Source organism: Temnothorax nylanderi, unplaced genomic scaffold (assembly GCF_030848795.1).
Source record: "Temnothorax nylanderi isolate EJ_2023f unplaced genomic scaffold, tnyl_v1.0 TNYL_tig0169_pilon, whole genome shotgun sequence".
Lineage (NCBI taxonomy): Eukaryota > Metazoa > Arthropoda > Insecta > Hymenoptera > Formicidae > Temnothorax > Temnothorax nylanderi.
The window spans coordinates 26845-53707 of record NW_027249231.1 but is presented as its reverse complement, the minus strand read 5'-3'; the positions used below and the strand labels follow the sequence as shown (position 1 = coordinate 53707).

Genomic DNA, 26863 nt, shown 5'->3' with positions numbered 1-26863 from the left:
ACGCGCGCGACCGGAACCTCGGTGACCGTTCGCGTCGCGCGATTGATGGGACACGGGCGAAACGCGCTGGCGATACCGGCGATAGTGCAGGCGATCACGTCCCGCCGATCCGAGGTGCCTTCATGGCGAGTCACGTGGATCGGCGACGATCCGGCGATTCGGGAGAGTCTCGTTAGTCCCGGTCCGGACTGCACGGCGCGCCGCGGTGCGCGCGTGTGTGCCGTCTGATCGTCGGCGGATGTCTACCACTGGACCGACTGGACAGGCTGCTCATCATCGGTGTCCGCGGATCGCGTGGTGACCGGAGTACGGCGCGGCGGAGAGGCACGGAGTATACGCGGTGGCAATCCGCGGTGGTGCGGGTCGATGTGCACAGGTCCGAGGAGACGCACCGACACTTGGCCTCGCTCGGTGTAAGTACCACCCACACTCTACGCTCGTCCCACCCGCTCTAACCCTCGAAACCGCCCCCCTAAAACACACGACACGAGCCCACGAGCCCACGAGCCCACGAGCCCGCCGGTCGCCGGTCCCCGACCGGCCCGACCGTGAGTCACAGCACAGCACCACGCGTGCCCCGTGCGATAAGTCAGCTGGAAGCGTGCGGACTGCGGTGCGGTGCGCGATGCTTGCCGAAGCGGGGGCTCTTGGTTCACGGGATTTCTCGGGTCAGCTGTTTACCGGTTGTGCGCCTCGGCGCACGCCGCTATCGCGGGACGTATCGCGTCCGGTAGACTGATTAAATATGCATTCTCTTTGGTGCGCGTTGCCCTTAAAATAGGGCTTCATCGACTCGGCGTTAAATCGCCCTCCGTGTTTATACACGGTGCTCTTTTATAGACCTCCGAGCAGTCCGAGCTGCGAGCTTGATTTACGGAGGAGCCCTGACTTGCCTTACAAATTTACGAAACGTGCGATGAAATAAATCTTTCATTAAACGCGCACGGCGGGAGCCGAGTGACTTTTAGAGCCATCACGCGCACTCATTCTCGAAAGCCACTTAGCTTTTTCTTTTAAGCTGCTTCTATTAAATTCTCCCGCGACTCCGTCGTTCGCGGGCTCGCATTTAGAACGATGAAATCAAATTGAAAATATTGAGTCTTCAGAGTTGCTATTTTTACTAATTGATGATACCGCTCAAAATACGATTTGTACTATACGTCTCTTCTCGAGTAATTATTACTGTACCATTATCGAATTTGAAAGAGTCTAGCATACTAAATAACACACTTTGCTATTTAATAATTTCAATGTCGAGCTCATCTGCGTTCTTACTAATACTGTTACGCGGAAGCGGTAGATTTTTTCTCTATTTTACAAACGTACGCGCAAGATATTACGAACACTTCTTGAAAGAAGCGGCGGAAAGGGGAACTTGCCGCAAAGCGAGATACAGCGGAGAAGGCTCATCCGCAAAAGTCGATAACAAGTACGTAATCGTAGAATCGCGATTCCGAGACTCGTTAAACAAATTAAATCTCCCACGTTTCCGCTAGTAAATATATTACGGTGCTTTCTTACGCCCGCTGGCGCTTTGGCTTCATAATTAATTATCCGATACCGCGGATATCCCTAATCCCCAACGAGTTCGAGCAGCCGAGCCCGAATGAGCTCGTAATGAAATGCACCCCTCTGGCCTCTCGTTTCCAGCGGACGCTGTTGTTTTTCCAGCCGATGCGATGGGAGAAGCGTGGCCCCCGAAATATTCTCCAAGTTTAATAACCGCCGGCTTATATATCGCGCGGATATTAAGTACGCGTTAGCACGTACGTCTCCCGACGGTATTAAATTTTGACGTTCCTTCGGAGGCGGGGAGTTACTTTTCCTCTTCTCGAGGGGTCGTTTAATGACTCGGAGTTTGCAAAGGAGAATTACGGCGGTTAATACATCGTAATTACTTCCACATGCCTACGCGCGAAGAAGCGGCCCGCCCGCGCCGGCCGACTCATCCGATCCGTCGGATCGGATATTTCACTTCGCCGGGGATATCTCGACGTTTAATAACGCGTGTAGTCGTGTACCCGCGCCGAGGAACTTTTGTGTGTATATTTGGAAACTTATTCAGTTTCATAACGGATGATTTGTCGCGGTCGTAAAACCGTATCGCCGCTCGCGGTGATTTGTGATCTCGCTCAAGAAATCTATACAATGCTCTACACAATGTTCGGGTGTTAATATCCCGTGCGACATAAATTGTAGATCGCATATGTTACGCACAAATACGTTTATAAAATGTAGCACAATTTTTCAGAGTTTGAGTTATGTGGAGATTTTGTTCGTAAAATATTATTCATACGCGAATGTATTATAACGATGTAAGACCAGCGATATTTGAATATTAAAACAAATCTTAAATCGACTGAACAGTTTCTTTCCCGTTTTATTTAAAGAAGAAATTTGTTAGTCGAGCCAGGAAATTCCAAGTCGAATATACAGAGAGCATACTTATCACGGACACATTTTATATTCTATTTTAAATATTCCCTATAACACACACATTGCCGACAACCCTCGCGTGTCGCGCCGCGATCTATCAAAAATCAATTTAAACGTTTTAGATCGCATTCCCGGGGATACGAAACTTTTTATCTGTTATAACAGTCGCCGTAGCGTGATTAATCGACCCATCCGTACTACTATTAAATGGGATGCGGATAATTAATCGTCGGTTTCGCCACAACACCTGCTTGCCTAGCGTGGGAACATCTGAACCGCGTTAGACGCGCGGCGCGGCGCGGCGCGGCGGCTCCGCGCAAAAACGGCGGGCATGCCGATCCGGGATCCGTGTGCGGCTACGGCGCGAGTCATTAAGTAAACTGTAAATCTTGCTTATACTCGGCGCTACGCGCCGGGCTTACGTCAAATCCAATCGTAAATTCTGCGATATGCACGAGAGATATTAAACCCATACGCACTCGCATTCCTCTCCCTCTTCGGACGTTCTCCCATTTCGTGCCTTTCCAGCGTAACAATAACCACGCCAAGTGCCATGGCGAGAGCTTCGCTCTCCAATAATAAAGCGGCCCATAAAGCTCACCGGGCGTAAATGACGCGGGAATTACAGATAGTATTTACATCGTCTCGCCCGTAGAGGAGTGTCGCAGAGCTCGGCCAGTGTTCCCCGCTCTCGAGCTCGTAATACGACACGTTCGTCAATCCATTCGTGCGCACACGCCCACGCGAATACGCGACAGAAAGAGGGAAAGAGGAAGAAATGGAGAAAGAAAGAAAAAAAGAGAGAGAGAGAGAGAGAGAGAGTGCGCCGGTAATAAACGAAGCCGTAAAAAGCTCGACACGGCAACTACGCGCACGCATACGTAATCGACGTCGCCGTCAGGCGTTAGGAGATTTTTAGGACGCGGGTCGTCCTAAAAGAAATTTTAATAAGCCACAAAGCGATCGGGTAGAGATCCACAGCAGGCGGCACCAGCCTCAGCAACGGCGGCGGCGGTGGCGGCGACGGCGGCAGCCAGTCCGCCCTCCCGGTCGCCCTCCAGTCAACTTCCAGCGGTCGTGATAAATCAGGACGCACCTGGCGTCTCTCGCTGCACACACGCCAGGTCCGATGCATTCGCCCGTCGCGTACTCGCTGGATTACCCTCCCTCTCTCCCCGACGCGACCCGACGCTCGGAGAAAAGCGTATTCTACGGAGCGGTCGAATTAAGAGCCGCGGGAGCGTAAGGGGCGCGCGCGAAGAACGGATGGAAAAGGCGAAGGCTATAAATACGAGGAGAGGCCAGGAGAGCTAGGGCGGGCGAAAAGACACGGAGGCGGAGAGAGAACTGTCCTCGGCACAATGCGTGTGCCGCACCAATCCTATTTTCAGAGATACCCATCTCTCACGGTTTCAGCGGCGGCAGGGTGGGACGGCGGTAGCCGGGTAACCGCTTTATCCCTACGGTCGAATCGCTCCTTCGAGGTTGGGCTCGCAGCTGTGTTTCGTCGCTTCTTTAAAGTCCATCCTTCCCTCGCCTCCGTCGTCGCGTCGCGTCGCGTCGCCTCGATTCTCTATCCGAAAAAACATCGGAAATGCAAAGCGCCTCCACCCCGGCGCGGCGGTAACCGTCGAGAGTCGCGCGAGGGGTAGATCGCCCGATGCCGGAGAGTGCGTTTTCCATTTCGCTCGTAAAACGTCTGCGGCGACTTATCGAATCTGTATTACCTCTCATGCACGCCACTCGCACGCGGAGAAGTGTTTCGATAGAGCCTTCTCCCCCGCCTCTCCCGCGCCCCGGGAAAGCGATATTTTTTAACACGCCGATCGATGAGGAAATACAGGGGCACCGAACTTTCGCGAATGTCGTTTACACCCTTGTAACGTACATCGTGCGACGAAAGAAGTGAATTTCTGCGTCGCGCTGTTGATAAAAAATGCCAGTCGGGATTGAAGTCGATACGGTCGCGACAATATTTATTTGTCAAATTATATAATTTGTAACGTATTTCCGTCCGCGCACGTGTCTCGCGCTGCCAGTTATTGTTCCGGGATAATTATTATTCCGGTGACGATAGAGGATCTGATTTGAGATGAAGATTAAGGGTGTCCTCTGGGTGGACTAACTCATTTAGCCGGCTGGCACAAAGGACAGCGTCACTTAGACGTCACACAAAGAGCATTTTGGCTTCCCCTGCGGAGTGCCAGAGATAGCAGATTGTAATAATAGTGGTTTCCAGACTAACAAGACGAAAATTAGATTCAATCTTCGATTCTTGAGATTTAGGTGCCCTCCGCGTCTATTTCTTTATTATTAGCGCGTACCGAAACGATCATTCGTCATGGATTCTGAATTATCAACGTTATATTGTTGCGGGAGCGACGTGACGTGCCACTTACGTAGCATGACAGATTTCCCGGTAGCCACTTATCTCTGGTTACGAAGTAGTTCGCCCGCGCTCGCGGACGACGGTGCACACTTAGCCGGTGAAACGAGGTGATTTATAGCGAAACTTGCTGTATAAAACGTACACATACGTTAAACGTCCGGAGTGTCTCGCACCGTTACTTCCCACAGATACACATCCCCCTTGCGGCTTAAATTTTGCGGAATCGAGAGAGAGAGAGAGAGAGAGAGAGAGAGAGAGAGAGAGAGAGAGAGAGAGAGAGAGAGAGAGAGAGAGAGAGAGAGAGAGAGAGAGAGAGAGAGAGAGAGAAAGGGGGGAAGGGGCTCCTCTCCCGGTGAACTTGTACCTTGCACTTCAGTTTTATGCGCGGCGCTCTGTGAAGGGCGGATATCATGTTTGCTCTTGTAGCCGGTATTGTTTGCCGGCCGCCTTTGTTTACGGCTCTCCCGTTCCCCGTTCCACCCTTTTTGGGTGGTAGGTCACGGTTCAGGGAGCTCACTTGAGGAGGATTTCTTTTGTCTCGGCCGTCCGTCGCAATAATCGAGTGAAACCACGGCGAACGAATTGCGGCACGCACTTGGCGCGCTGGAACAATATGATTACTTACCGGCGCGGACATCATTGGCGAGATTGGAGAAAGGAATGAACGCGTCGGAACTTTCTCCGGTAAGTAATCAACGGTATCTCCGTTGATTAAACCGTCTATACCATCCGACGATCTATACCGCGAGCGCAAACACACGAAAGTGAAAAGATCATTAGAGGATATCATTTGGGAAGAGGAGGGGGGCCGTGAGAACCACGCAGCTTGAAGAACGAGAGACGTAATCGTTGTGGATTATCTGTGACCGCGAGCGCTGCCGGCTCAAGGTGCGCCTGTCATTCGAGCCGTCGAATCTTCCCCTTCACGCGTCTTGTTCCGTGGCGAAAAGAGGAAGGTCCTCCGCCCCCCTCCCCCCATGTCGAATGCCGGGGGTAGTCGTGTTTTCGTGGCAAACGGGAAAAGCGGACGGACGGGAAGCAAGAAAGAAATGGGCTAATTGCCTGGATTTGATCGATCGTCCTGCGAGGCCCGTTTTCTCTCAATTATGTAATTGGACGATGTTAACTTGCCGCGCTCGGAGCCGAAACGACGAGTATGTAACATCCACGATTGCGCGCGCGAGGGCCGAGATTTATTATTATTTTGGCGAGAGAGACTATTCGCCTCGATACAACCGTAATTGGATCTGGGACGTCTCCTTGTCAGGTAACGTCATAATCCCGCGTGGAAAAGCTGGAAGCGCACGAGAGTAGGTCGTTACTCTCTGGAAAACCGGAAACGTGGCAGAGAAAGGACAGGAAGGGAAGCGGCTGGCCGACGTACTGGAACGTACGACTAAACAGGCTTAATATTGTTAGCGCGACTACGCCGCTGTGCTTTTCGTTCGAAGCTGGACGTCGCGTCGTTATTATCTTGGCCGTTAAATATGGCCTCGCCAGACACACCCGTGAATAAATTAACGTGCGGCGAACGCGCACTTCGGACATCCCCGCTCTTTGAAGGATTATAGAAAAAGAAAAACGAGAAGAGGCTCGAAAACTATAGTTTTTCACTTTACGCGCGCGAAGCGTGATTAATTCTTTAACGTTACGTAAAAATGAAACGTTTAACAAGCGTTTTCCCCTCTTAAACGGTTACTCGAGATACGTACACACGGAGGTACAGCGAATTCGATTATATTTTCGCAACTCAAATAAACGGTAACTTCGGATGAGGGACAGGTGGAGGAAATAACCGATAGTTATCGGTACGGAATCAGAGGCGACGCAGAACGAGCAGATGGGGGATGTTTTAATATGTCCGACCGATATTTCTGCGGCTTCATCGATGCGGAATTACGAGAATACATAGCCCGGGCGTTGACATGCCGAGCGCGTTGATATTTCACGTATCGTAAATTAGAACTATCGAGCTTTCCATCTGTAGACGCTATCGCCCGTATTTATCTATATTCCGCGATCGACTTGCTGCCGATCTCCCTCCCTCCCCCCCTCCTCTCTCTCTCTCTCTCTCTCTCTCTCTCTCTCTCTCTCTCTCTATCTCTATCTCTATCTCTATCTATCTCTCTCTCTTTCTTTCTGATGGTTTCATTCAACAAGATAATGTTTTAATGTACATACATTCCTCGTATAAATGTACAAGATGTATCAGAAGTCGTCCACTTTTTTTCTGTCTTATAAATTATCTGACGGTTTTCCAATTTATTCCCTTTTAGCGGAAAAGTTGATAGGTTTATTGAATATCTCGCATTCAGTAATTACTAATCGACCGAACCATTTTACATTCAGATATTGAATACTTCAGCTTCGGAGAAGTCTCAAGTAGATACGACTCTTTATTATTTAATTGTTCGAATAAAATGTTTATTCGATGGTTAAAGATCAAGAGATTTAATGTTAATAAAACAAAAAGAAGTTAGAGCTACCCTTCAATTGGATTTTCCACCGAAGGAAACTTCGGCCTAAATTCGACAAGTTGAATTCACAATTAATAGGAAATGCGTGACATTCCGTAAATTCTATATACACGTAATGAACACGCCGTGTATTGTATTGGATTTACCTGAGGTTAATTCCGTATTGACCGCAACATATAAATCAGATTATACCGGTGTACCGACGTTAATATGCAAATACGTACGGAAAGCGGGGACGAAGTTTTGAACAGGGAGAGGTTTTTCGCATTACCAGGCGATTCGCGGAAATGAAAGTACATTCGTGGGCAAATAGATTGAATTAAGCCATTTAATTTGATCGTCCCGCGAATTTTCGCGAGTTAATGTCGCTGTTATGAAATTATTCGGTAATCTTCATTGCATAGAAAAAAAAGTGTCGAATCAAAACTTAACAATCTATAATCTTCTTATAAGAATTTAAACTTTTTTTTGTTGAACTATATGTACAAATGACTTTATTCAAGCAAGTTTTTTTCGTTTAACGCAATATATATCTCATTTCAAGATTATATATCTTGCGCATATACGAGTATATAAGTCTTCATTTGACACTTCTTTTTTTTCTGTGTAATTTAAAGGAAGGGAGGCACAGTGTCAGGCGTCACTCCGACCGAGGAATGCGCGCCTAGATGAAAGTGCGCGGTCCAGTTAGTTTCATATCTCCGCTGCACGCGGAAGGGCGTAAATATGAGATGCACAGAGGCACTGTGCGTTGACAACGCCGAGAGACTTAAACGATTAATCCTCTCTCTGCTGACCGTAATTCGCTGGAAAGCCCGAGCGAATCGCGTCGCGTATCAGAGTGAGACGCGCGTTATACACGTCCGCGGAATTTCATTCGTGATTTATCGGCGGACGATTTTTATGAAGCCCGAGGGGATTTTATGAGAAACGCGGTCGCTGAAAGCGCGGAACGTTGAAATAAGATGACGACGACGGCGACGACGACTACGTATTCGTCCGTGGGTACGATTGAAAGAAGCGGTATGTGTAACATACGATCCCCGAAGAGCATTTCAATATCTCTGACGGCGGAATCGAACGGCGCGAGACGCGCCGTGCTATATATTGCCGGAGCATTCCCGCGGCATCGCCAAGCTGGTCTCTTTTAAATTTGGAACAAATCGAACATCTCCGGCGAAGAGACGGCGCCATTCAACGCGCGGAGCAATTTAGAATCGAGGTGTCCGTTTTTTTTCCAATTGTAACGAATGAAGAAAGAAAGAGAGAGACAGCGAGCGTTGCGCGTGGTATGTTAGCATTCATTCATTGAGAAAAAGCAAGCGAGGAGTCAGGAAGGTCGTAACTGATGAACCGGGCGCGGTAAAAGCGGCGCGAGATAAAGTGGGTAACGTCGGGGTCTAACGATGGCGTGGGTGCAACGTGGGGAGTACAATGTATATACGTGCAGCACCGAGGGAAACACACGGCCCGCCGCACAATCGTTCAATCCTAATGACACCGTTTCTTAAGAGCTCCGGCCCCGGGTATAGGTAATCTCGCGCTCCCGGGATACCGAAAGCGGCCCCCCTCTCGTAAAGCGGAGTCGCGCGAGCGACGACACGATTTAACTTTAGAAATCCGAATCTTTTTTCGTGCAGCGGAAACGTCGCGGGCGGACAAGGGAAAGGAAGGAAGAGCGGTAGGCAGGCAACGAAAACGCGCGTCCTGCGACAGCAGGATGAACGAGAAAACCATGAGGGAGGGGGAGGGAGGAGGGAGGAGAAGAAATAGCGGCCAAAGTGCTCGTTTACGTACAACTGAGATGGAAATACGGACGGGGCGAATGAACAGATGGACGGACGGACAGACGGACGTGGTATACGGTCTGGGTATCTTTAATATCTTTAATCCACACCCCTGCGCTCGCGCGCGCCCGCCGAGGAGCGAAGGTATGCGTGCAGGCAGCCCCCTAAGCCTCCGTCGTACTACGATGGGGGTAGCGCTCCGTGTGTTTGAGCTACGCAGGCGCGGTTTATCGACTGCCGCATATATATAGGAGCGGCGGGAGAAGCGTTTCGTTTCGTTTCGTTTCGTTTCGCAGTAGCCCGAACAATTTCTGCACCACTACCAGAACCTCTCTCTCTCTCTCTTTCTCTCTCGCACCCTCTTCTTTCTGTTTCCTTTCCGCCTTTCACGCCACCCGCCCTTCATCCTTTTCTTCTCCTCTCTCTCGCTCCCTCGCGCGCGTTCCCTCTCTCTCTCTTTCTCTCTCTCTCTCTCTCTCTCTCTCACGCTTCTCTTTGTTCGTTCGTCGTTCGTCTCGGCTCCGGATATTTGTCCGGATTGCAATTGCAGAGGGCTTTTTCCCACTCGCTTCCCTCGTGCCTCGGCGTGTACCCGACCGAGTGAGTCCTCTTTCTCGCTCCCTCTCTCTTTTCCCCCTTTGAACCTTCGTTTTCCTTCCTCTCTCCTTTCTGTGTCGCCACGACCTCCGCGTGAAGCAATATTTTACTCGAGCGGATACACGGGTTACGGCCGCGCGCCCCGAGAAGACCGGGAGGGTTAAAATCGTTTCGACGTGCTCGATGACCGATCGAGTGCCATCTCCCCCTCGATGGAAATACGAACCGGACGCTAGTAGCCACCGTATTAATCCTCCACGTACCCTGGATATAACTCGGTCCTCTCTCCGCGATCGTCATTCCGATTCAAACCCTCCTTCGCTTGAGACTCCCTCCTCTGCTCGAGCACGCGAAAAACGAATCCTTCCTCCAATTTGCATAATTTTCCACGGCCGAAGAAAGAGGCGAGGTTTCGAGGCGAGCGAGAGAAAATTTCACGATAAACCTGAGAGTAGCGTTTCACGAACGGGGTGGACGGGCGCTATGTCTCGTTTTTCACGAAAGTTTCGTGATACCCTTGATCGGCAGATATCGCTCTATCGATACCGATCCAAAACTTTCTCCCCTATATGTTAGGATGTTCGGTTCGAACGTTGATTGCCAGCTGTCTTAAGTTGCCGTCGCCGTCCACGAACGCCACATATCCATCTCCCGATCCCTCCCGGCGCTGCGCCGCCGGTGCGGGATACGAACCGGATCGTAGCGAACGACAGCTGTCCCGGATGGACGCTACATCAGGGAAAGGTGGGCGCGTACGGTGAAGTGAGAATAATTGATAGCCTGCCGGCATCGTTAAACGGCGTTAAATCCTTGAGCGTCATTTCTCAGAGCGGGAATATAACGAGCAGGATTCGAAGATCCCGGCCGTCGCGTCGACCGGCTGTTAAGTAATGTAAATGTCTAGGCATTTTTTTCGTTCCTCGCCGGGGAGAGAGAGAAAGAGAGAGAACGAGAGGAGGATTCCTTTCGAACAGGTGGCAGGCCGGACGCGGACCAACAGGTAGGAAACCGGGTCCGCTGATACGGGTCAAGAAATGCATAAATTAAACAGGAGGCGTGTATACGGGTCCAGTCCCCACCGTTCGCCTCGTAATTTATGCCCGGCAACTGCATCGCGCCTCGAAAAGGAAAAGAGGGCGGGAGAGAGAGAGAGAGAGAGAGAGAGAGAGAGAGAGAGAGACAGAGAGAGAGAGAGAGACAGAGAGAGAGAGAGAGAGAGAGAGAGAGAGAGAGAGAGAGAGAGAGAGGAGAGAGAGAGAGAGAGAGAGAGAGAGAGAGAGAGAGAGAGAGAGAGAGTACGGAGAGAGAGAGAGAGAGAGAGAGAGAGAGAGAGAGAGAGAGAGAAAGGACTATTCATTAAGGCGAGAAGAGACTCGGCCGGAGCTAGAGCAAACTTTCAGCTTAACGAATTTTCCGATTTCGCGCATTAATATGCTAATCCAATTAGCCGTTTCGGCACGGCGGTCCGCACTCCCGCACGTGTGGTACCGCCAAGTTTTTAAACCCGAAGAACTAATTGAATTAGCATTTCAATGCAGCGATTCGTGCAATTCGTTTAGAGCGTAGCTTGGTTTAATTTCGGGATACCTCGCGCGTGGAACGCGCGTCGGTGATATTAACGTTTGATCTGCTACTGTTAGTACCCGTGGGGGCACGGTTTTAATTACCGTCCTCGAATATTTATAACGGCAAGTAATTCTTACCGCGCTGCCTTCGTTGCAGTGGACGTGTGTGCAGTGTCGCTCCGTCCGGAGCAATGAAATTAATTATACGTAGCCTCGTAATGTCACCACTTTTAATTTGGGATGGATACAGTGTATAAGAGAGAAAGCAATAGAGCGAGAGAGAGAGAGAGAGAGGGAAAGTTTAATTACCATTTTTAAAAATTTCTCAGTGGTTCTTACAATAAACATGCAACTTAATTTGCTTAACTTTTCAAGCTAAATTTGTCGCTTGAATAAACATATGACAAAATTAATTAACCTTTTCATACACAATTTTCAGAATTAATTTCCCGAAGGGGAGAATAGTAAATTGATAACGATATTCGACGGAAAAGTTTCATTTCACGCATGTGATTTACTAATTGCATTACCATGGAATTGCATTATCATGGAATTGCATTATCTTCGCGGCATCGCGTATTATAGCGATACGATAGGTAAATCGTAAAATTATAGCTCGCGCGTGGTTTGTGCTCCTCGCTAGAGAGGTTGTAGCTCGATCGTTTATTCGGTGGTTAGCCAAGTTTGGTATGACTTTGGCTCGTCTTCAGTCGGAGTTGGATCGAGAGAACGAGAACGAGAACGGGTTCTGGGGCAGGGGTGAAAAGGGGGCAGGGGTGAAAGGGGATTCGGTAAATTGAATGACTTGGCCTGTTATACGTTATCCGAGACTTCTTTGCTTTATGCGGCGTAGAATCGGGCGAACGGGCGCAGATTCTATTATAGACAAGAAGTCACCCGCGGCTGCCTAGCTACTACGCTCGATGCCATTTCCACATGTATTATGCATGTCCGGGCAAATTTCGTCGTCTGTCGCGACGAGGGGAGGAACCGTCGTCTTATTTATTATTTACGTTTTCCTTTGGCCGATAAACGTGCGATCTTAACTTAGCTATCTTAAGAATGCCGACGCTTCTCCTTCCACGCAACCGAGAATTAAACTGTGCTGCAGACTATACCTATTAATTTTTCAGCCGGGATTACACCGTTGCGCCGCACAATTTATACCGGGACGAGAAATATCGCGTATACATATATCGGAATATGAAGTCTTTTAATTCCGCTCGCATATCGCGATTGTGCCACGCGAGCTCGTTACAAACACGTCGTGCAAATTATGCGCGAACATTATTTATGAATTCTTTGCGCGAAAATATCACGTAGCGCGTAAATTGCAGCAGTAATAAGATATCGACGGTAATGATACGCGCACACTTCAAAACTATATCTAAATAAACCGACATATGAAGATCGTATATGATGAGAGATGCTGCAACAATACAAGATAATTAAATTTATTTATCGAATCTCGGAAAACTATACGAATGATAATAATCAATTTCAAAAGAGTCTTACAGCTATATATTATATATATAGCTACAGAGTTTTTTTTAAATTGATCATCATTCGTATAGGTTTCCCGAGATTCTATAAATAATTAGCTTGTATTATTGTAAGAGTCTTTTATATATATAAAGCATATAAAATATTTATATTTTAATTACATACAATATATGTTATAATATTATATGTAATAATATATAATTATTTATGATCTATAACACAAGATTGCACATTGATCTGCAGGTCCATGCATAGATGGAGAAAAATAAGATTCTCAATTAATATCATAATCATGAATAATTTATCTCTTTCCTTCGTCGATATAACTATCCTTCTGAACACACAGCTCATCGGTGCGCTATGAACTGCCCTTAATAACACAATCTCACTTCTCGCAACAAGATTATCTCGACGATAGGTATCCGCCGTAGCTTTAGAAACAATTACCGATCTTTGATATTGCACTAAATATTTCATCGCTGTAGCGCACCGTTAAGGGATAGCTTCAAAGGTACTTAACCGTTCGTTGGTTGGAGTTTACGCGAAACTTACGATGCACAGAACTAGATTATAGTTAGTCTCGTAAATGTAAATCCTCAACGAGAGTTGCCAGATAGAGCGAAATAAAAACTTCCCGTTGACCTAGATACTAAGTTGCGATACTTGAGCTAATTCCCGGGCTTTGCTCTTATCATCCCGGCGGTCGTAGACAAGCGTTGTTTATCAAGGCGATGTCAGTTTTACCGCGGGGCAAGATATCCTCGAATATCCCCGCGCAATCAAGTTCCGTCTTCTCCCTTTTTCCTTCCCCGTCCTCTTTATGCCCCATCCCTTCTTTTCATGTCGATCTCGTTTCACCCTCTTTCACAACTTTCTTCCTCTCGGCGATATTCCCGGAGCCGAAAAACGCCCCTATCCCGGCGCGCCCGTTGCGAGGTAGGAAAAAAAAGGGGCGCCCGATTTCCCGGAGAAAATGACGCGCGCCGCCACACGGGATATTACTTGCCGCGGATGTTAACGTCCGTTGCATTTTTTTGCGGACGCGACGGGATGGGTGGCCGCGGGGAGAGGGATGGGGGATGGCACGGGGGAGGAGGGGACAGTAGCGGCTTTGGACGGTATAGCTGTGCCAGATAGCGCGAGCCGCGGGATGCTGTAAATCTGTGCATTATACATGACAGTGAGATCAGCGCCATTTGTTATTCCCCGACGGAGCGTGGAAAAAGAGACGTGAAAAATTACGGGAGGGCGCGGCAAGCACTTACCGAAACGAGGATATTGGAGAAATTTCTGGACAGCGGCGGAGAGGAGAGGAAACTTGGCAGAAATCTCGCGATCGAAATTATCGTTGGCGCAATGCGTAATATCCCGCTCTCCGATGCACGCGTAGCCCCCCTTCGATTCGTGCGCTCTCTCTGGCACGGCACGGGTTAACGGATAACGATCGCTAAATTGTTGTTTAGTTCGCGGCCATGTGTAACGTTTCCGGTGTACCTCTCCGCGAGCCGTGTTTTCCGCGTACAAGCTACTTTTGCGTCCGATTACGGGGCTACATACATTATATGAGGCACTCGCGGTTAATTTGACGGGCTAATCTAGTATCGATTTTCAATCGACGGTCGAGTTATGCGCGTGTTAGAGGGAAATTTCAGAGTCGATTACGAAAGCGCTTTGCTTTACGTTTTGAAAAAAACATCACGAGATGAACAAAAGTAGACGAAGCATTTGTAAAGAGCACTTTTTTCAATAATTATTTATCTAAAGATTACTTTATTTAATCGTACATATCAATTGTATTTGTGAAAAAAACCAATCATATATTTTTTTTGTTTTTTTGTTACCTGATATAAGAATATTTTTTAAATTGTTTGAATTGTTGTAAATTCACTAATGCTTGGAACAAAAGTTACAACATTGTACCTTTGTAAGAGTTGTAACGAAATATTAATGGCCCCGGCATTGTTTATCTTGTCGCCTAGTAAATTTCCCAGGTCTTAATTCTATCGCAATAGACCAAGCATGCTATGCTTTCACGTGAAATACGAACTCGTCGAATTGCTTGTTTTGCGGATAAATTTACCAAGGAAGGATGCACCGTGTTCTCTCTCTCACTCTCTCTCTCTTTCTCTTTCTCCCTCCCTCCCTCCCTCCCTCTGCTCTTTAAGACATAAACGCGCCGTTGGCAAACGTATCGTTTTCTTGTTACCCCCAACTTTCTTTGAAGGATAGTTCCACTATATTTCTTCGCCTGAGGGTGATACAAGGAAAATATATATTGGTATAAAGCAGTATGAAGAAATATTGTTAATATACTAAAAATATATACATGATAAAGTTATATAATAAAGTTATGTACTTAATGTAACTTTCAAGAGAAAAACAAAGTAACGCTGGGATAAATGCGATATAATATTTTCAGTAATGATTTTCATAAATTTTTAAAGAATTTGCATCATTCATCGATCACGTAGTTATATCGAATGACATCATTTTATCTGGAATTTAATCTTTCTAAAATTAATATCACGTCAAACACCTGTATCGAAAATGTCATTTTTTATATGCAAACGCATTTTAGGCAGTTTGCGATAATTTGTATTAAAACCCGATTGCCCTGATTGCCGACGAGCTCGGACGGTCGTGTCGAGCACGTCAGAGAACGCTATAAAAAAGTCGCCATCAGGTGAAAACAGCGAGCGCACACGGTGAGATTCGTCGTCGATTTAATTAGCCGAGCGCAGTAAATTTAGTCGGGATGTATATGGGACGCAAATTTAATATTCACTCCTCTTTCGCAGCCAGTTTGTCATTTTCCTCTTTTTGTTACGAGTGGGTGGCGTTATTTACCCTCCGCGTGGCATAAAAAAGAATAAAAGACGTTGACGTACAAACTGCGCCGTGTCGGACGTGTCCCGGGAGGAGCCGGCGATGCAGGCAGCGCGAAATCTGAACGCGAATGAGCGTGCAGGTGTCCGTAAATAAACTTGCATCGAGCTTGTGCGGCAAACCGGCGAACGTAAAAGGTAGTTACGCTTTCGCCGAGTTTACCCGGCTCACAAAGGTCTTTCAGCTAACGGCGGATTTTATTCGAAACATTTACCGCAGCTTCATGATACAGGGATATCGTTCGTATAATCGCGCCGCGCGGTACATAGTGTATAAAGCGCGAAGAATGTTTCCGCGTTTGTGCGAACAAGCACGATAGGATGTAATAAATGTTTTCTAATTGCCCGGATAGAGCTGAAACCGTGCGTGCTCGTGCTTTAACGTATTTCGGTTTTATTTATGCCCTTTTAAGCGCCCGTGCAATTAAATTATTTCGCATTATCGTGACCCCGTTGATTGTAATGATAGTGCCACATCACACTCCGGTTGAAGAAGTGGAATTTTGATAGAGTATTTTGAAATGTGAAATTAACACGCAGTTAATATCATTAAACTGTCGGTCATTAAAGGGATAATTGGAACCGCGCGGGTAATGCAGCAATTTCTATCGCACTTTGAGGTGTAATTTTATAAATACGTGTAGTAAATGTCACAAAAATCAGATAAATCCGCATCGCGATGAATGATATCTCATTCTCCCAACTGTATTTTCTCCGATTTTTAAAATCGTAGATGTAGATAGTTAAAAACTGTTAAAATGTTTTTCGAGACTAAATCTTCAGGCACACGTTATAGACGAATAAGAGAGTCTTATTGTCCAATTAATTTTATTATTTCGATAACTGTGGTTTCCGCTGTGATAACGTGGTTTCCGCTCTCTCAAGTTTCTGATGCTGCATGTCAGTCTATCTACAGTTGTCGCATTCTGCCTGCGTATTTTCTATTAGCTCATGTCTATTAGCCCGATTATAATGTTTCCGTTATTCGTTTCTGTCGCAGGGCAGTTCCAGTCCGAAAGGAGTTCATATGGAATGGCATCACGTGGGCCGTCGTCGCCGTCGACGCTGCCGATCGCGATAGCGATGGCCGCCGTGATGACAGTCGTGGCTAGTGGTCTCTGCCCGGCGCGATGCCGATGCGACGACGAGAGTCTACGGGTCTCGTGCGCCTACGCCGGCCTCGAGGTCGTGCCGATCCAACTGAACCCGGAGATCCGTCACTTGGACCTGTCGAACAATCGTGTGACCAACGTGCACCTCACCTTCGGCTTCTACGGTAATCTGGAGAGCCTCGACCTGAGCTCGAACCTCCTTCACACGTTAGGCCTGGCGAATTTCGGTATGCAGCAAACCCTGATCGCGCTTAACGTCAGCGATAACATGATCCACACTTTGGCGAGGAACGCCCTTGACGGACTGACGTCTTTAAAGGAATTAAATCTGGCCGGCAACAATATCTCGGAGATATCCGAACAGGCGTTCAAGTCCACCAGCGAGCTGGAAGTACTGGATCTGAGCGACAACTCGATCACAAGTCTGTGCGACGAGCTGTTAAAGAACCTGCACAAGATACGGACTCTGATTCTGAACAAGAACTCGCTGTTGGAAGTGCCGACGAGTAATCTGGCTGTGGCGCCGAGCCTCGAGCGCGTAGATCTGTCGGATAACTTGATACTGGAGCTCGACCGAGATTCCTTGCCGTCGTTACCGTCGCTGATCTCACTAAATCTGTCGAACAACGTCATCAGGTACATCGCCGACGTCGCCTTCGATCGTCTGCCGGATCTTCTGTATCTGGACTTATCCGGGAACAATCTGACTTCCGTGCCTACGGCCGCCCTGGCCAGATTGAACGTTCTGACGGGTCTCGTTTTAAGCACGAATCCCCTCGGATCCTTGGAGGCCGTGGCCTTCCGCAACTTGTTCGAGCTGAGAACCTTGGAGCTGAACGACTGCACGATCGGAAACGTAAACGCGCGGGCGTTCGCCGACAACGTGAACCTCGAGCGCATCTCGATGGACGGCAATCGGGAATTGAGGGAGTTGCCGGCGCGAGTTCTTTACGGAGCTCGGTACCTCAAGTGGGTCTCGCTACGTCGATGCAGCCTGGCGACCTTGCAGCCGACGCAGTTCCCCGTCGACGGGCTGTCGCATCTGCGAGTCGGCGGCAATCCTCTGGTGTGCAACTGCTCGGTGCACTGGCTGTGGAACGTGATCCGCGCGGAGGAGCGGCGGAACGAGACGCGGCTCGAGTTGGACACCCACGACATCGTCTGCAGCGACGAGGAGTTCGCCGGTAGGGCGCTGATCGCGCTCTCCGAGGGCTCCCTGCGGTGTCGCCTGAGCCCTTTGTATCTATCGCTCTCGGCCGCCGGTTGCTTCTTGGCGGCTGCGGTTGTGCTCACTCTGATCGCGCGACTGACCCGCGCGAAGAGAAAGAGACGGTCGCTGGCGTACGCGGCGCCGAGTCGTCCCGAGTTCCTGGTCTATGTCGGTAGGAGCGACAACGGGCTGGACAAGAGCGCCGAGTCGTACAGCCGCCGACTGTTGGCCAGGACCAACGAGGACATCTCGTACGATTCGCCGCGCGGCAAGGTCGCGGCGACGATGACGGCGACGACGACGGATTACAGCCCGCAATCGCGAGAGACGAACATCTACGAGACGCCGCGGTACGCGCGGCCCGGGCATCGCGACGCCGTCGAGCCGACGTCGCAGGGCAAGCAACTTTCGGCGGAGGAAGGGGTGTACGCGGTGGCGGACGTGACCGATCTGCGGGACGAGCCGCCGGAAGTGCTGTCGCTTTATCGCGCCCGTAGTCCTCCCACCGCCAGGTCGAACGTTCTACGGCGGTTGGACTACGGTTATGATTACGAGTACGATTACGACTACGAGCCAACGGCACCGCCGTCGCCGCCGCCGTCGCCGCCACCGCCGCTATCCGAGAAACCGCACGTTGTCTTTGTATGAGGGGAGTTGGACAGTCGGGGATCTCGTAATACGTAAGTTCGGTGGGTTCAGTTGCGGCGGTAATCAGCGGAATCCGGGGGATAGTCTAGTCTGTTAGACGGAACCGGACGCCGTCGACCGTCGACTCCGTATCACGGGCCTTTAACTATCCGAAACTGTCTCGGGATTATTGCCTCGGCGTAGCGTCTTGATACTCGAGGCGCGCTGCGCCGTGTAAATGAGGACGAGAGAACCGGAGTGTGCGACTGAGAACTGGAGTGGCTGCGAGAATAGCGCGAGAAATACGAAAGCTTTACACCACGCCCCGGATCGCTGTTCGACCGTTAAATTTACGCGACGTATGATATCACTTGACGGAAACGATTCCATCGGTTCTATCCGTGTTAACTTTCGTTACCGGTCACGCTACGTCTCATAAAAGGACCAACGAACTGCAGGTGCATTTCAGCACGGTTAAACGTTTGAGCAATGGTAATGTTCGTTCGCGACGGCACGGAGGAAGAAGAGAGAGAGAGAAAATGGAAGGGAAAAAGAACCGACGTCCCCTGTGTTCCGGACAGTTTGTACCGCGGTAAGACGCGAGAGTGGCGTCGAGATTGCGGCTGGACATTACCTTCCACTTGGCGTTGGAAGAATGATCGATACCATCGCTGTCGTCGTTGGCGTCGTCGTCGTCGGGAAAGCGGATTATCTGAAATTCTGTTGCTCGAACAAGAACGGGTGGTGCTTTTGGCTCGTAAGAATCCGGTGGGGTCACGGCGCGCGACACGCTGAAATTATCCCCCCAGGACAAACAGAAGCAACCGTGGACGAGTGAAAATGAAATGTCTTCCGAGATAGTTGCGTCGTTGCTAGACAGAGAGAAAGAGAGCGCGAGAGTGTGAGAGAGTGCGAGAAAGAGCGAGAGAAAGAGAGAGAGAGAGAGAGAGAGAGAGAGAGAGAGAGAGAGAGAGAGAGAGAGAGAGAGAGAGAGAGAGAGAGAGAGAGAGAGAGAGCCAGGATGCATTCTCACTGAGGGAACACAATCTGACTCGGAATGTAAATTGTGCGGGAGCGCGAGAGTGCGTTGTACTGGCCGGGTCGTGAGAGGGAAAGAGAAACATGAGAGGGCCCGTATTTATTTTGCGAGAATTGCGAGAGTTTGAAATCCGCTGGCTCAGTGCGAATGCAGTGGCCCGATTTTGCCCGGCGAGCGTTCGTTCTGTTCGGATCCGTTTGAACGAGTAGTGACAAATCAAATCAAAGCTGGCGTCGCGATTAGTCGATTAAAGGTCCTCCTAGAGATTACTAGCTACCTAGAAATTAATACTCTTCGTAAGGTCCGTTCCAGACTCGGGGCTCACAACTAAACTATTGTCAGCTACGTCACAACCACTGTAGGGGTTGATTAATCCCTATTATCCCCCTTCCCCCCTCGCCTCCTCCCCGAATACCCAAATATCCGAAATATTCATTTAAGCTCGGACTCGGAGATTCGCATAATCCTATCCGTAAGTATTTGAGTATCCGGATCCAAATATCTTCACTCGAGTATTTTTACTTATACACATCAATTTCCACAAATATTTTATTCGGATAATAAATAAACGGCGGATATGAATAATTAAATTTCGATATAGCGCTGACTATATATAAAACTGACTCAGACATTTATAATTCTTATAATTATAAATGACCGATTGCTAGATATCTGATCTTTCATTCCCGTATTCAAATCGAGCAAGTATCCGGATACTCGGGCGCTCACAGTTTGCAAATTCGAGCTGCAGTCGCTATTAATAAAAAAAGCGATGAGTTGTCTGCTGAAAAAATTACGTTAACACGTTCCTCTACACGAGACACGCTTAAGGGAACAAATTACGTTATAAGTCGCGAATCCGACTTCTTTCCCTCTTTTGCGACCGACAGAGGGAGGGATCCCTCCGTTCGTACGAAGTATTGTAAATTGAAGCAATAATAGTTACGACCTTTACTCTGTAAGCACATTACACACCGAATATATTTAGGGATAACTACAAAGGACACATTTATACGAAGCATAAGCAAATACATACGAAAAATATAAATATAAAAAAAATATATAATATATATATTTATTTATTAATTTATGATGTTAAGTTTGGAAAAGAAAGATGTTACGTTTTGAATACGAAAATATACTCAATGCAGTACGAATAAAGTGCGTACGTTTCCGTTATAGGAATCATCGTGCAGGCTTGTACTTGCGATTCGCCGTAGCGATTCCGTCTTGCGCACCGATAAAGGTACGTGTGCACTCATCCGGTGCGTACGTCCCCGGACGACGACAGAAATCGTTACGCGAATCCACGATTACGAACCTGAGAACCTATTTGTGTATATGTGTTTTTCTTTCTTTTTTTTTTTAATTTGCGCACGCCTCCAAACGCACGTCGCGTCCACGAGACCTAACGGAATATGCAAAACTTCCTAATTGGATCCGCTTGTAAGGTAACTTCGTGAGTAGTAGTAGTAATAGTAGTAGTAGTTTGCAGCACCCGGAGATTAAGTCTCGTTACTGAATCGCATTTTCCTACTATGGGTCGGGGGAGCTCGAACTTTCACATTGACAGAATTTAAAGGGAGAGAAAGAGAGAGGGAGAGAGATTAAAGACGCTTTTTTGAAATCGTCAACGTTCGTTCGGCGAGTCTCGTAACGAATAGAAGGTGATAAACTTTAAATTGAAGCGTAAAAAAAAGAGGGTGTATTGAGACAATATTTTCCTAATCTCGTGCGTCACGACGTATTCTTCTGTACGATTAACTTTTCAATAATAAATGAGCAGATTATTATCGCCATAATGACGGGAGCGTTATATGCGTATCGATCTGGCGATGGAGCATCAATAACGGAACAGGGTGAAATTAATTTCGTAGCTGTTGTAATAACGTCATAAATTTACGTGTCATAAATTTTGAGAAAGATCACCAATGGCAAGTATTAGAAAAACATTTCGTTGTTTGCGTGAAATGAAGGTTACTCTCCTCGTAGATCGTGGAAAGTCAATTTCCTTGAGATAAGTACGCAACTACGCAGTAACGCAGTCTCTAACGAGACCGCATCGAGAGATTCTCGCTCGATATGCGGGTGGTATCATAACAAATGTATGGAAACCGCCGTTCTCTTCCCGTTCGAAACGTTCACAGTTTTCCCAGATAGTCGGCAATCCCCGTCGATTCACATCAACGTTCATTCGCGCCGAACGGCGACCGGGCGGCCGTTAAAAAAAATGATGTTACTCAGCTGCGCGGAAAAAGAAAAAAGAAGAGAGAGAGAGAAAGGGGGAAAAACCGACGAAACTATATTTACGAAGGCCGTGAAAGCGTTTAGCTTTAATGCGATTAGAACGAAACATTCAGGGCTCATGTTCTCGTGTGCGGGCTCCGCTCGTAAGCCTTCCTTCGTCCTGGGACGCTTGGCGCTCTGAAAAATTCATTCCACCCCGAAGCGAGAATCTCGGTAAAAGAGGAAGAAAAAGAGGGAGAGAGGCTTGAATGAAAATCCTGTTAACGTGCTTCCCGTGTGCGGTCCACTGACCTAGCGAGCTGCATCATGAGCCTTCCCGCTTTCGGCGGCCGCTGAAACGGGTTGGTCGTCCGTCTCTCACTAAGTCTCGAAGTTCCGACGCGGAATGCGCAATCGATCGTCGTAGTTTAACTCGGCGACCGACTCTACTTCTTTGATTATGCGAAGAGTTTTACAACGGACTTGGGTAGAGAAAATGAAAGGGAGAAAGACAGATGGGCAGAGAGAGAGAGAGAGAGGGGGGGGGGGAGAGAGAAGGGAAAGTCAGTAAATTCTGAACCTTCGGCTTTATTGGAATTTTAAGACAGATGATATCGATTTCAAACATCGTGAAAGCGCGCGTGTTGAGATATAATCTATGGATTTCGTCTCTCCTCGTTACATTTCTGTAAAAGTGTAATTATACCCTTAAATATTTAAATACGTTTTATATTTCTCAATTAACGAGAAATTTTTTTTATTATTTTTACGCTTACAAAATTAACTTCGAATATTGGTTGTCAGTGAAAATAATTTACGTATTGTAATTACAAAATTCACTTTGAATATTACAAAATTCACTTTGTATATTAGATGTCGGTGAAAATAATTTGATGCATATTATAATTTGCATCTTCAATGATTAATAAATCGTGTTGGATGAATATCGGATTAATTTTTAAAATAATTTTTAACGGAGATAATCAGGAAGATTAAAATTCTAATTGAACGTATAAGTCGCGTCTCTTTGTTTCTTTGTCACTTGAACATTAAGGAACAGGGATGGGGAAGGGAATTAAATCCGATCCAATTTACAACTTTGATTACCGACATTAGGTGTTCATCTCCAACCATTTCTCTATCTTATACCTGTCCTCTCCCCCTCTTTCTGTCTCCTTCTCTCTCTCTCTCTCTCTCTCTCTCTCTCTCTCTCTCTCTCTCTCTCTCTCTCTCTCTCTCTCTCTCTCTCTCTGCTATTCAAATCGCGCGATTAAACTTAAATCGTGAGCAAGTATCCACAATACATCTGTGCCGCTCGGGCTACGACTAAGACCCTTTCCATCGGCCCATCTCCATTTACATTTGTTTCGTACAGAAATCCCAAGACTTCACTTCATCACGATTATAAACCACGGTCTCTAAGTAATCACCGTAGATAAAATCTCAACTCCTCCGGACGAACCGGGAGGCTAGATTTTCCGGGCGTGTACAGCAATGAAGATAACGTCGGAAATATGAGATCCGCGCGAGAACTCCGAGGCGCACGAGTAATTATATATGAGCCTATAGTAATTATATATGAACCTTTGGTCTAACGCGCGGCTCGTGTAACACACACGTGACTGTTCAAGCGTTATTTTTAACACCTCGCCCCCGCGCGCTGTTCACGCCTTTAATCACATCCAGCGCCTGTTCGTTTATTCATCTTCTGACTGTCTGACATATAGAGGTAATTCGAGAATTCGAGGATTCGGCAAGACCACCCCTCGAGAGTGTTAGCTCGAAATATTCGATCCGAAAGTATTTGCCTACCCTCTCTCTCTCTCTCTCTCTCTCTCTCTCTCTCTCTCTCTCTCTCTCTTTCGCTCGGTTAGTCAAGATTCCTCAGTGGCACTTCGCCTGACTCGTTAGTCATGGTAGTTAGTCATGCTACGTGCATCTCGTCTCGAGAACGACCAAGAGGAAGACGAGGGAGGCGGAGAGAGAGAGAGAGAGGCGCTTCATTCCGAGAGGGGTTGGCGGGACCGTAGCCACCCTAAAGAGGGATAAAGGTCTCGCGAGCCGTCCTTCCTCGTTCTTCCTCCACTTCCTCTTCTCAGCCGCGAGTGTCCCCCCATTTCTCCCCCTCGAAACCACACTTCGGAGACTTCGATGCGTTTGAGGCGTGCCACTGGCTGCACGGCGGCTATTTTTGTTTGTACATACAGCCCGTGTAACATGTTGGCGTCAGAACGGTCGAAAAACACTTTTTTTTCTCTCGCTCCGTAGGAAATATCTCTCTCGAGTTTATTCCCGTGTAAATTAAAGAAGGGTAACACAGGTGTACCAGCTTGTTAAGATATTAACAAGACGCTCCTACGTGCCGGCCGATAAATCACCGCGTACTTGCAGTACGCATTCAACGTTGTAACGACCTTATTATTATCACCTTCGTGATTTATATAGAAGTAAGCCTGTGCGGAAAAATTGCCCGCTAAAGTAAAAAAAGCATCCGAACCGTTCCGACGCCGATAAATCACGATGTACTCTCACGTGCGTGAACGTCCATATACGAGTGCCCCTTTTACTTGTTCCCCTCGTGCGTGTGTGCGTGCGTGCGCGTGTGGTATGCGTGTGCGTCTCACGGCGCCGCGCCGCGCGCCGGTTTCATAACGGCAATACGATCGTTCCCGAAATATTCCCTTCTCGGCGACTCCAACTCGCGGAACTCGGGTCGTTCCCGGACTAGGAATAAAGGAGATTAGATGAGCCCGCTACAATAAAGATAAGCCGACGGGAAATATCTCGCACGAGGACACGCTCGTCTGCGTTATAAGACCGGCATGTGATTCGTGTTGCTCGTATGTGTCGTCCTTATCCCCTGTCTTCGCCCTCGTCCGAACGTTTCCCTCCTGTGTTCTCCGGCTGCCTTGCGTTCTTTCAAGCTTGAAAAAAAAAGGAAGACCAAAGTACCGTTTTCTCGTCGCGTGGATGTAATGCAATGTACCTTTTCACCACTTTGCTTCGTGCACCCTCGGTATCTCCGTAGCAAATCTGAACGACTCGCGTTCTCGGCGGAACGTTGATCGACCTGCCGATCGAAGAAACGAAGAAAATCGGGAGAAAAGAATTTCCCTTGTATTATAATTTATTTTATGTGTTAAAAAATATCTGGAGTTGGAATAATTCAATATATATGTCTTACGGAAGACAACGTGCGCTTTGCTTTTTTTTTAAATAAATGATATAACATATGCAATAATTTAAATAAAAGAGAAAAATCATTTCTTTTGATGTTGGATTAAACGATACATTTGTAACTTTTTATATTGTCAATATATATTTATATTAAAACTAGCTTTTCGTTCTGTCGTTTTCATACATTCACTTTCGTACTTTCATCTCTTTTGTATAAATTTTGAGATTTAAAAATTCCATTTGTGGCATCGTATAACGACGAATTTATAAAAGCACCATAATTGCACGCGTGTTATTTCGTTTATCGCGGAAAGCTCCTAATTAAAATAACGAACGTTTTCACGTAATTCATTCTATTTTTGTTTGAATTCTTTAATGCTGTTTACCAACACATAACGGAGGAGCATGGTTCATTTTGGGAAAAGGTTTCGCTCAGCAAGGATTCTCGTTTACCGCTAATATAAGGGTGAATTTGGAGAAGATGAATATTTTCTACAATCTTGATTACGAGAGAAGCATGTAATTGTTGACGAACTTGTTGGACGCACGATAGACATTGGGTTTTGATGAGCGACGGTACATTGTACATTGCATGTGTTTCACCGCACTTTTTAGTAACGTAGTCATACTTAGACCCACCCTCCCGATAAAGAGATCGACTCGTGTAGCTATACCAAGAAAGTGTCGTCTCATAGTTCTTACTGTAATCTAGTCTAGACACTTTAAACTTCTACGTTTAACACGCTTCTCGCTTGAAAAATTCTTCTGACCTTTCTGAGGATGAGCTACGGATTTATACTTACGAAAATGTACGCGCGTACACAGGATGTTCCTAAATCTGCGGCTACGCTCCACGCAACAAGATCCTTTGACCGATTTCAAATCGATATTTTCCTTGATAAAAATATCGAGAAGCATCAACAGAGTTTCTGTATTGTATCGCGAACGATTAAAAATTAAAGCGACTTCTCGAGCTAAACTTCGCAGTCGCTAGTATAGTATACGTGTTAAAATCTCACGCTCCAGTACATTTCAAGTGAACTTTACTTAAACGGAACTTTAATTAAAAGTTACCTTAACGTAGCAAGTTGTTTAATATTGAACGTTGAAAAATTATATGCGCAAATGATGTTTAATATAATTTTTATTGGGAAAAAAATCGACTCGAGATTAATCAAAGAGTCTCGGTGGACCACGAACGCAAAATTGGGAACAATTCTCCTGTGTGTACAACATATACAAATCTACGTATACATATATATATGTATATATATATGCATGCACACGTGTACTCTCAGATGTTCGTGTCTGATTTTTGCGTGAACACGAAATACTTAAAGTAATATTTTAAGTAATTACGTATACAAAATTTCGTACATTGCTAAGAAAAAAATGTTCAAAACGTTTAATAAAATTATATTCAGTAAAAAAACGTGCCAATTGTCTATACATATGCAACAAAGGCTTATAGTTTCAAATAGTGATTTATTATTGTACTAATACGATATTGCTTGTCTTTTATTATTTAGATATACTTTCATACCCTCCCCCTTTCCTTCTTATAGTTTATAGTTTTCTTGCACAATCCTTGTGGTCTGTGTGTTAATCAAAATGTATGTAACTTCCCCCTTTCATTTAACTCCATGCAAGAACACTATTGCATCATCTATATATTAGATGTGCCTACATATATAATGACAAAAAAGGGTGAGTTATTTTTCATAATAAATAAATACGAATATTTCCAGGTCTTATCTTATACTTTTTTTCTGGTGAGATATTTTACTTTTCGCCCTAAGAAAGCATTTCCCATCTGGAACGTACAAAGTAAAC

At 46.9% G+C, this 26863-nt stretch overlaps 1 protein-coding gene across 2 annotated transcripts; it reads left to right on the top strand.

The window, feature by feature from the left end:
• The first annotated feature begins 25 nt into the window (after positions 1 to 25).
• LOC139777940 (uncharacterized) lies at positions 26 to 26462 on the top strand. Of its 2 annotated transcripts, none has more exons than XM_071715646.1 (2): positions 26 to 413; positions 16645 to 26462. In XM_071715646.1, the coding sequence occupies exon 2, from the start codon at positions 16672 to 16674 to the stop codon at positions 18607 to 18609; it is 1938 nt and encodes a 645-aa protein (XP_071571747.1). In that variant the 5' UTR covers positions 26 to 413; positions 16645 to 16671; the 3' UTR covers positions 18610 to 26462. The 2 variants fall into 2 exon arrangements, with proteins under 2 accessions (XP_071571747.1, XP_071571745.1); XM_071715644.1 differs by having other exon boundaries at positions 16640 to 26462.
• The last annotated feature ends 401 nt before the right edge of the window (positions 26463 to 26863 follow it).

Excerpts from the sequence above, each read along its gene's own strand:
- LOC139777940 (XM_071715646.1), top strand. The coding sequence starts at position 16,672 with ATGGCATCACGTGGGCCGTCGTCGCCGTCGACGCTGCCGATCGCGATA.